The 10,636-nt window shown below is 40.0% G+C and overlaps 1 protein-coding gene across 4 annotated transcripts in view; it reads right to left on the minus strand.

Annotated features, from left to right (window-relative positions):
• The window catches only part of lrrc45 (leucine rich repeat containing 45), a 57,530-nt gene that overhangs the window by 17,679 nt on the left and 29,215 nt on the right, over positions 1 to 10,636 (minus strand). For all 4 annotated transcript variants that reach the window (XM_025009501.2, XM_017431842.3, XM_025009502.2 and 1 more), the window contains exons 3-9: positions 9,515 to 9,576; positions 9,336 to 9,406; positions 7,349 to 7,527; positions 6,693 to 6,821; positions 6,381 to 6,493; positions 1,418 to 1,476; positions 647 to 724 (exon numbers count right to left, since the gene is read on the minus strand). In XM_025009501.2, coding sequence (XP_024865269.1) covers positions 647 to 724; positions 1,418 to 1,476; positions 6,381 to 6,493; positions 6,693 to 6,821; positions 7,349 to 7,527; positions 9,336 to 9,406; positions 9,515 to 9,576 — 691 coding nt within the window. The remainder of the gene's footprint in view (positions 1 to 646; positions 725 to 1,417; positions 1,477 to 6,380; positions 6,494 to 6,692; positions 6,822 to 7,348; positions 7,528 to 9,335; positions 9,407 to 9,514; positions 9,577 to 10,636) is intronic.

Raw genomic sequence — 10,636 nt, forward strand, 5'->3', positions numbered from 1 at the left:
CATCTGGTAGTCTGACAAGTCTGTCATGGTAATTTGAGTCTTGTCGGACGTCTGGGTGGTTCAAAGTAGGTGAAAGGTGTGGGCCGCAGACCTCCCAGCAGAGGCTGGATTCACCGTGAGCACGAAGCAAGCGGGTGGATTTGACTCAGCAACAGGTGTTGACTCAAGCTGTCTGGTCCCTCGGGCCTTTCCACACCAGCGTACAGGCACTAAGATGGGGGGCAACAAGTATGCCCACTCCTGCTCGGCGCCTCTCACTGGGAACAAATCCAGAGTGAAAGAGTGTCCAACCCCTCTCAATGAGATTGGTTCCAGAGCCGTGCATTGAGGTGAGCCCGACTATTTCTAGCCAGAACCTCTCAACCTCACACACCAGCTTTGGCTCCTTCCCCACCAGAGAGGTGACATTCCGTGTCCTAAGAGCCAGCTACTGTAGCCGAGGATCAGACCGCCAAGGTCCCCACCTTCGGCCACCACCTTCGGCCACCAATCATCCCACATTGCACCCCTCACACATGTCTATAGTAAACCTTTTGGATTCTTATCAGCAGCAACGGTGAAATCCTACACCTACTATAAATGTACTTCTATATGCTTACACACACATACATCTCTGAGTAGTGACTAAAGAAAATGAGATAATTACTTGGCAGTGAGAGAGTTGATGGCCGTCTTCCTCTCAGTCAAAGCTTCTTGGAGTTGACCAATCTGAACAGAAGTTGACCTAAAGTCAGAAAAGCAGTAATGATATGTGAAGAAGATACAAGCTGATCATAATTATATATTTGGTATTTATAAAATAAAAGCTTGTTGTCTCAATACATTCTTTTACATACAATACATTGTTTTCAAGGGTTCAATTCATTTAAAAAGGAATTAAAGGCCTAGCTTTCCATCTTTAATGCCAGTGGTAAACTAATATCATCTTCTGATGAGAAGGGATAGAGTTATAGCAGATTTGGTCAACAGATTTATAATGTTATACACAACGTTACGCGTGATCTCATGCAATATTGTGGGAGCTTGTGTGATCTGTTAGTGCTCGAAATACCATTTGACTCTCAGCTACTACTACATCAAACTTTAGCACAATAGCTGTAAATTTGACTAAATTGTAGCCATTTTTGTGTTTAAATTTGATAGGCTGTGGAAACCAACCTAAATTCAGGTGACTCCAAAAGTTAATCAGTTGTAGATGGACATCCAATGATTATTTCTGAGAGATTCATTAAGATCTGTCCAGTGGTTCACAGGTTATTTTCCCAACAACACACAAACACACCCACATGGGCAAAAATATTAATGCCCTTTCACCTTTAGCGGCAGGTGATAAATATTGGTTAAAGGATTATGAGGGGGTTGTGTTTTACAGCTACATAATAAACAGAAAGTTTCAGTGAACAGTAACTTAGCTCACCTATTGGTCTGTCCTATTTCCTCTTTCTGCTTCGCTATGGTCTCCATAAGGCTAAGAAACTGAGGAAGGAACAGGAAACAAGATAGGTAATGAAAAGAACAAAGCACCATGGCTAACTTGTAAGGTTTCCCATTTGGCATTTTTTCCACAAATAGACATGAAATTAAATTGATCACATTTTACATTTTGCTATTCATTAATTCACCCAGAACTACAACCCAATTATGAAAAAGTTGGGACATTGTCTAAAATGTAAACAAAAGCAGAATGCAATGCTTTTCAAATCTGCTAAACCCATATTTGGTTTGCAGTGGAACACAGTAAACATATAAAATGTTTAAACATTTCATAATTCTCACTATTTGTATTGGTGGGCCAACAACCAGAGCTATTTTACAAGTTGCCTGGGATTGAAAAATGAAAGTAAATTTGAACAGAAAGCTTGCACTCCAGCCAGATATCATGATGTAGTCCACAAGAGCCAAGCTGATGGGTTGTTGTAGAATTTACAGTTCCGTGGGAGGATGGTGTTGAGAAGGCATCAGAGAGAAAAAAGACCAGATACTCACAGCTGAAAATACAAGCAGCTCAGAATAACTGGAGATTAACGGTGTTACTTGTGGAAGTGGGATGCAGGGGGTTTATTGCAACATTATGATCCACCTGCTAAAAAAGATGGGAGTTAGAGGTCGCTTTAAGTTTCTATTTACCACAACAAAGTGAAGCAGTAAGTGGCTGTGGATTAAAAGAAAGGACAAGGACTGTAAAGTGAAACAGGTGAGTATGATGCTAGGGGGCTGAACTTGAGATACCAAGTAACACCGTAGAACTCTCAGGAGAAATTGTGGGCTCATCAACAAAACATCAGTGAAGGAGGGTACCCACCTGATGGCCCCAATGAAGTACCTACCCTCCTGTACAACAATCTGATTTCCTGTTTCCTTTTGTGTCCTTTACCAAGAATACTGACTTTTTATAGGAACTGAAACATCCAGTCATATTATCATCTTCGGCACAAAGTTGATTTCATTTCCCAATGTGGGTTGGTTAGGCTGCCCCTTGTTTCCACTTCTGTTTGTGGTGTTCATGGACAGGATCTCGAAGTGGAGTTATAAAGAAGAGAAGTGCAGGGTTGAAAACCTCAGGGTCTCATCTCTGCTTTTTGCAGATGATGTGGTTCTTCTGGAATCCTTCAGTGTGTGTTGCGGCGGTTTAAAGCAGTGTGAAAGGACCAGAATGAGAATCAGCTCTAAGTTTGAGGTCAAGCTGGAATGCTCCCTCCAAGACAGAGGTGACTCTTTGCCTCAAATAGAGGAGTTTAATCATCTTTCTGTCTTCTGCACAGGCTGCACAATGACACACTTGGTTAGCACAGTTTCTTTTCAAGAAGAAGGTCCTTCCTTGGACTCCTGGTTGGATGCAGTTTTGTTCAGATACACCGATTTCCTTCCACAGTCTAAACATGTTAGGTTAATTGGTGACCCGAAGTGTGAACAGTTCTTTGTCTCTATGAGTTCCTGTAATGGACTGACAACCTGTCCAATGTGTGCCCCCACCTCATTCAATGACTACTGAAGTTTGTTGCGACCTTGGAGCCAGGCCGTAACAAATTGGGGGCTTGTTCGTCCATTTGAACCCTTTGTCCCCCAATAAATAATTGGGGGCTCACTCGTCCGTTCGACCCTGTTTTTCCCCCCGTAACAAATTTGGGGAAGCTGTTTGTTTGTTCACCAGTCTGATCGTGGTGCCCCAATAGCAAATTGGAAGCTCATCAAGATAACAAATTGAAAGTTTGTTAATGCATAACAAATTTGGAGTTTGCCACTAATTGGAAACTCATTTGGAACTAACGACTTTGGGTCTAACCAATATACAAATTGGGATTTTTTTTTTTTTCAGTTGCGTTAGTTATGAAGCAAGTATGGGAATTTTCAGTTTGGTTTGGAAAATGTTTTTCCATTTCTTGTTCTGGCATTTGGTAAGTTCATTTGTAATTTCACCTGAAGACTCAAGTGGTAAAAGTTGTGTGAGTTTGTGCAATTAGGTATGCTAATCTGGTCTAATTCCCCTGTAGGTTGTAGCGTGTTTCTCCTTTGAGATTCATGTGCTCGGATTCTTAGTAGTGTGAGATCATATGGTCAGAGCGGTTGTCTCTGAAGCACAGCCATAATGTTGGTGAGGTTGCCAGTTTTAGTCACTTTACCACTCTACTGGTATTCAGTGCGTAAGTACCCACCATCTTTGTTCTCTGAAGGCTAGGCAGTCAGAGGGGTATTGGGTTGGTGTGTTTTTTTAGTTGCACAAATCCTCAACATTTCTCTTTAGGTTTTCTGAAACACTGTTTGTTAAAATGTCTGTTGAAGAGTTTAACAAATCTCCTTCAGTGGAATTTTTGGAGTTGTGTTCAAGAGAACAATTAGTTAAAATTGCTGAACATTACAAAGTTGGTGCTGGAAACGAACGTTTGAATGAAAATGTTAAAGCAATTTTGAAGGAAAATCTGATTGAAATGGGTGTGTTGCCAGTTTCACATAAACTGGACACACACAGGTAGCAAAATCTAATTTCCTAGATTTTGAACAGCAGAAAGAAATGCTAAGATTAAAAATGCAATTGGAAAAAGAAAAAGAGATAGTTTTGGAAAATTTAAGACAACAAGCAGATTTGGATAAAGCTCTTGCTTTAGAAAAACCGAGACAACAAACGGAAATGGCAAGATTAAATTTAGAAAGTGAAAAATTAACTCTAATGAAAGAGGGAAAAATTTCTGTTGAATCTTGTCCTGCAGATTCTAAAAAGAAATGTTTTGATGTTGTCAGTGACTTACGCTTGGTGCCTAAATTCAGTGAGAGAGATGTTGAAACTTTTTTCACATTGTTTGAAAGAGTTGTTTCTTTGGTAGGAAGTGATGTACAAGTACCAGTTACCATCTTGAGAGACACAGGTGCTTATGTTTCATTTGTCCTGGCATCAGTCTTACCATTTTTAAAAAGACTCGGACACCGGATCATCCATACCAGTATTAGGGATGGGCATGTCTGTATTTTATGTTCCAGTACACAAGCTCATGCTCCACTCTGAGTAGTTTATCGGAGAAGTGACACTGGGTGTTTGACTTGCTCTACCTGCCAATGGGGTTACAGTTATTCTGGGAAATAACATAGCTGGTGGAAAAGTATGGCCTGATCAACCAGAAAACCCAGTTATTTTTGCAGTACCGTTAATTGCTACTTGCCCTGATGAGAATGAAAAATCTCACCCCGACGTTTTTCAAGCGTGCGCTGTCACACGTGCAATGACAACAACAAATACAAATACTGAGGATGAAAATCTGAAAATAGAGAAACAGGTGTCGTCTTTTTGTATGACTAATGTTCCGTTATCTGTTTCACAGAAGGTTCTTGTGCAGTACCAAAGATCTGATTCCATGTTGCAGGTTTTGTTTCAGTCTGCCTTACCTGCTGAGGAAATGAAAAGCTGTGCAAATGCATATTTTGTTGAGAACGAGGTATTGTTGCGTAAATGGGTGCAGTCTGGTGACAATATTTTAGAGGAACCGATCTATCAGACTGTCGTGCCTTCTCAGTTGCGTGATGTCGTTTTACGTGTGTCTCATGATGACTCAGGACACATGAGAGTTGGAAAAATTTATGATCGCATTCTGAGAAATTTCTTTTGGCCGAAAATGAAAAAGGATGTTTCTTCTTTCATTAAAACTTGTCACACTTATCATTTAACTGGTAAACCAAATCAAACCATTAACCAAGCACCATTACATCCGATTCCAGCTATTGGTTAACCATTTGAACATTTGATTATTGATTGAGTTGGACCATTTCCTCCTTCACGCTCAGGAGCGAAATATCTTTTGACTATAATGTGCCAGCCTACCGGATATACAGCTGCATATCCGTTACACTCACTCACTACAAAATCTGTGTTGAGAGCTCTTATGCAGTTTATAACCATCTTTGGAATTCCGAAAGTCATTCAAAGTCAATCTTCTAGAACTGTGCCGCTCCTGGTGGCTGCATGTTGGAGTAGCTCTGTTACTCATGATGAGATATCGCTTTTGAAAACTTTCTTCTTCTTTTTTTTATTGATGTAAATCCCTTTTTTGGATGATTATTTCCTCTGGTATCAGATGCTGTGCAGCTGGAAGGATTTTTACTGAAACCTTTTTACTTTTGGACATTTTGTTATGATGCTTAACCATAACAACAAGTGTTAAACGTGAAGAACCCCTTGAAGTCCAGTAATGGCCAGAACCAAGCAGACTGCCTGTACATCCACCGGAGGTAAAGCTCCCAGGAAGCAGTTCGCCACCAGAGCCGCCTGCAAGAGTGCCGGCGGAATGAGGACGCCTCACAGCAACAGGCCTGCTACCATGGCTCTCAGGGAGATCCACCTCTACCACCGAGCTGCTCATCTGGTAGCTGCTCTTCCAGCGTCACGTCCGGTAAATCACCCAGGACTTCAAGAACAACCTGCGCCTCCAGAGCTCGGCCGACATGGCTCCGCAGGAGGCCAGCGAGGCCTACATAGTGGGCTCTTTGAGGACACCAGGACTGAGGACATATGGGGACAGACCACTACAAGAGATCCTTCCTGCCTACAGCCATCAGCATCTATAACAACTCTTTAACTAATCCAGAATTATGAGCTACAACAACATTTAATTTCTCTTTGGGATTAATAAAGTATTTTTGAATTTGAATTTGAAAGTGACCAAGGAACTAATTTTTGTTCACATTTGTTTGCACAAGTTTTGGATCAGTTACACATTACACACAATCAGTCTACCGTACTGCGTATCATGCGCAAAGTCGAGGAGCGCAAATCCGATCTTTTTACGCATCCCATGCTTTGCTTCCATTATTTGTTGCGACCTTGGAGCCAGGCCGTAACAGTCCAGACAGGTTGAATCTACTTAACCACAACATGTAGAATATTAGGACTTCACCTGTCGACCTTTCTCCTGCTTTAGTGATTGAATCTCCTTGCTGAGAACTTGAGTCTTGCTGTGGCTTTCTCTCAAAGTGGACTGCCTTTCTGTGTTGTGCCCTGTGGTCTGCTCTAAAAGAATTCAAAAGACAAGATTACTGCAGCGTTCTCCTTTGTTTTACAGAACAAAAACCTACAAATTACAACTGGTTCAGTACTCTACCCAGACGCAAAAAAACAAACAAACTGGATGACCAGAGCTGTGATGTTGACACAATATTAGCTATGAGTTAGCCAGAAATTAGCATTTGAGTATCAGTTTAGGACTTACCAAGAGCTTTTAGTATGTCACTGGGGATGTTGTTCCCTGCCATCTTCAGCTGAATGATGCTCTTGTTTTTCTGAAGTGCCTCTAGCAGGGCCCTCCCACCTAGCAGACCAATGTTGTTCCACCTTAGATCTGAAAGTAATAACATTTTATCATCATACTCTTACAAAATTATGTCTGAAATCAACAGAAAAAGCTTCTTTCTCACATCAAGAAAAACTATAAAAAAGTACAAAAGAATTAAAGACCTAACATTTCCTAAAAGGATGTATATCACCCACCATCTCTCATGACAGAGGTTTAGACTCAAATGAGTTCATGCTGAGAAAATACAGAGTTGTAGCTGTTTTCAGAAAACCCTAAAAAATAATATTATGCCCTATCTCACAAAATATTGTTAGAGCTCATGTAATCTGTTAGTATTAGTATGTGTTGTGAATGACACTCAGTTACTACCACAATATATTTTAGTTTAATATCTGTAAAAATGGCTGAGGTATAGGCCTTTTGTGTTCTTGAGAACATATATTAAATATTTAACGTATTTAAACTCCTTTTAGCTGATCTGACTTTTCTTTAGTTAACTCTCCTTGAGCTTTCTGACATCTTGTCTGACTTGCTCCCATTAAAAGTTGTAGTTTCATTTCCCTGGGCGTCACCTAGCTCCTGTAGAGCGCTGCTGCGCCTGAGTGCCAGAGCAAGTTGAGAAGCTCCTTGGTGATTGATCTGGTTATTGCGCAAGTCCAGCGCTGTCAGTGTGATGTTGGAGGCCAAACCGTCACAAAAAAGTGAAAAAGCTTCTTCCCACACACCCAAAGCATTCCACTCCAACACCAGCCTGCAAACATGGTTCAAATTTTGTCTTATTCAACAGGTGCTTCACACTTTCAGCAGTGGGGATATTTTAGCTTTAGAAATCTTGAACATTTAGAGACTTAATATTGTCACAAGACTATGAAGCTAAGTAAAAGATTTACACAAGAATAAAACACTCTTCGATGAAAACAAACATGGGAGGGCCCTGCTAGAGGCAGAAGTAATGGTCTAATCTGGACCAAATTTGGTCCACATACAGACCAGAGATGGGATGTATATGATGTGATTTACAAAGAGCTGACACATCTAGACCAGACACCAGAGGACATAAGTGGTGTTATCATGAGTGGAGTGATAGTGTTATCAGGTAGTTGCTGGAGTATCTGAAGTTAAAATAGAGTGATGGCCAGGAGGCACAGAAGATGTCTTGTAGACTAATTAGGCAGCATTAGCAGCACTTGATAAAGTTTGATGGGGGCCAGATTGTGAGTTTGCATGAGAATGTGGGGTTATTTCACTCAACTTCCCAGACTGTGGATTGTCAAGATGTCACAGTGGCCCAATGTTGTAGCCAATGGGTACATGCAGACAGCCACACATCATGAAGGCAGGGTTTCCCCCAGTGTATTATAAGGCTGGCGGCCCGCCAGGTTTTATTGCCCTCACCACCAGGCTTAGCTCCACTTGTTTATTGTAAAATAAGTCTTTTTTTTTTACACATTTTTTCCACCCGCATCCCCAAAAGTATAAATCTACGAGTTGATCACTGCATAAGGGTGCATCTCTAATTTTTCAGAGTTCTCTGTTGTTATTCATTGGCCTTGAGGTGAGACGCGTGTTGGGGCTTTTTCATTTATGTTAATTTAATTCATTTGTAAATGTGACTTAAATTAGTGTGGCGCACCCAAAATTAGGTGACCACAAAGGTCTCTTAGTTTATTATTATTTTTGTTTGTTTGTTTGTTTTATTTAATACATATTTTTTCAATTATTATTACTCTAAAATGGTCTAGTGCCAGTAGGAACGTTAGCGTGTGACACAGGTGAAGCAGTTGCGTCTGGGCTGCTTGGGGGAGGGGCGGCGGAGCTCCGATCTGCCTTCAGATGCACTTTGGATGAGGTACTGACAATCAGCTGCGTGTCATCTCCGTGTTTATACACCTGTTTACAGGTATACTATCCTATTTATTTTTATTACGGTACCACTCTTTAGACCCGTAATATTAGGATTCAAATTAGGTGCAAACAATTAGTATTTAATTTAATTGTATTTTTGTTTAAAAAAGTATTTCAAAAGTGCCTTTTTGTAAAACTGTAGTTGTGTAAATATTTGACACAAATATCTTACAATATCACATAATAAATAGCCATATTTTCAACTTTCCTGTCAACTTTAATGATTTTTTTTACTAAATCACGGCCGGCCGGCAATCGGCTGGCCAATGACCACCTACCACCAGGCTTAGCCTCTTTTCTGGGAGAAACCCTGATGAAGGTTTCAGTTGCCCAACACACACATCACCTCAGGTTTAACATAAAGCCCACCAAGCAGTACAAAACTCCATGACACGGCAGGGCCAGATGTCACTACATAAAAAAAATGTAGTAAAATATGGCTTCAACATCTACTTGTTTTTTTGTGCATGTCCTCTCCGGGGCTCTGAAACCTTGAGGCAACATCAGGTCTCATACAGAAAGAAATCTTTTTGACCATAAAAAACACAAGTGTATAACTTGTTTAAAAAACAAAACAAATCAAACTTCAATCAAACAGTATTTTAATGGGTTTATATACTGGAATTGTATGTAAGGATTGAAAGAAAAACTCACCTTCGCAGAGTATTGTTACATGCCAACAACTTTCCCAGAACCTCTGCCCCCTCTGATCTGAGGTTATTTCCCTGTGAAAAATAAAAGTGCTGAGAGACAGGTACAAACATCTAGAAAAATACACCTGTTTGTTTTTGTGCATTCAGTGTGTAAAAAACATATAATTTTAAGGACGGTACTTTTAGATCCAGAACTTTTACAGTTGTGTTATCAAACAGTCCAGTCAGGAGGATTTTGGCACCTAAAAGCCACATGAAAACAGAAGCAGAGATGAATTATTATTATGTATATTTACTTGCACTTATGCTAAACATGAGACACACACATGAGAAACAAGCTTGTGTTTTGTATGGAATGACAGGAAAGTATAACTAGGTTGTGAAAAGGTAAGAAAAGTCCAGAGTCCTAGATCAGCAGACACTGAGGGTATAAGAGTGTTAGATTGAGGTCATGAGAAGGTTCAGTGTGACAGAGTTCCTACAAGTAGCCTATTTTAACACTCCACACTTTACTAGACTCATATATACAGATTTTTTCATCAATTTTCAGTTGGTAATGACACCCAAGTACAAACATTTCTACAGGCAGACTTTTTTAAGCTTTCTGACACCTTTATTGGCGTTTAATCAAAATGTTTTTAACTCTTAGTTAGCCTTCTGGTATCTTTAATTTAGTGTATCTTAGTTTCATTTCTGATCTGTCCAGCTGAAGTTTTTAAATCTTAGTTTAGTTTGTTAGCCTATTATCAGTTTATTATTTCTTAGTTTAGTTTTCCTCAGTTTATCTTATAACTTAGTTTCCTAGCTTAGTTTTTCACTTGTTTATGTTACTTTTGCTCATTTATTTGGATTCTCAGAGTGGCAGCACGTTGGAGTAGCTCTGTACCTCTCGTTAAGATAGATTTTCTTTTTTCAAATTTCATTCTTGTTTTTCTTTGGAAAATAGCTTTTTTTTTGGACAACTATACCTTTTTGTCTTGGATGCTGTGCAGCTGGATTGATTTTTTCCAATACTTTTTATATTGTACTTTTTTGTTATGATGCGTAACCATAGCAACATGGTGGTTTACAACAAGGAGCAGCTGATTAACATTGCAGAAGCAGAAATAATACAACAACTGAAGCCAGAAATTCCAGAAGAATTGAAAAGGAGGCATTGTGGATCCAGAGCAGGAGCAAAGAGGAGAGCGAGAAGGAGGAAGTTCAAACCATCTCTGCCATCCATCATCATGGGCAACGTGAGATCGTTAGCTAACAAGTTGGATGAACTTCAAGCCCTGATAAGAACCCAGCAAGAGTATC

The sequence above is a fragment of the Kryptolebias marmoratus genome, linkage group LG2, assembly GCF_001649575.2.
Source record: "Kryptolebias marmoratus isolate JLee-2015 linkage group LG2, ASM164957v2, whole genome shotgun sequence".
Classification (NCBI taxonomy): Eukaryota; Metazoa; Chordata; class Actinopteri; order Cyprinodontiformes; family Rivulidae; genus Kryptolebias; species Kryptolebias marmoratus.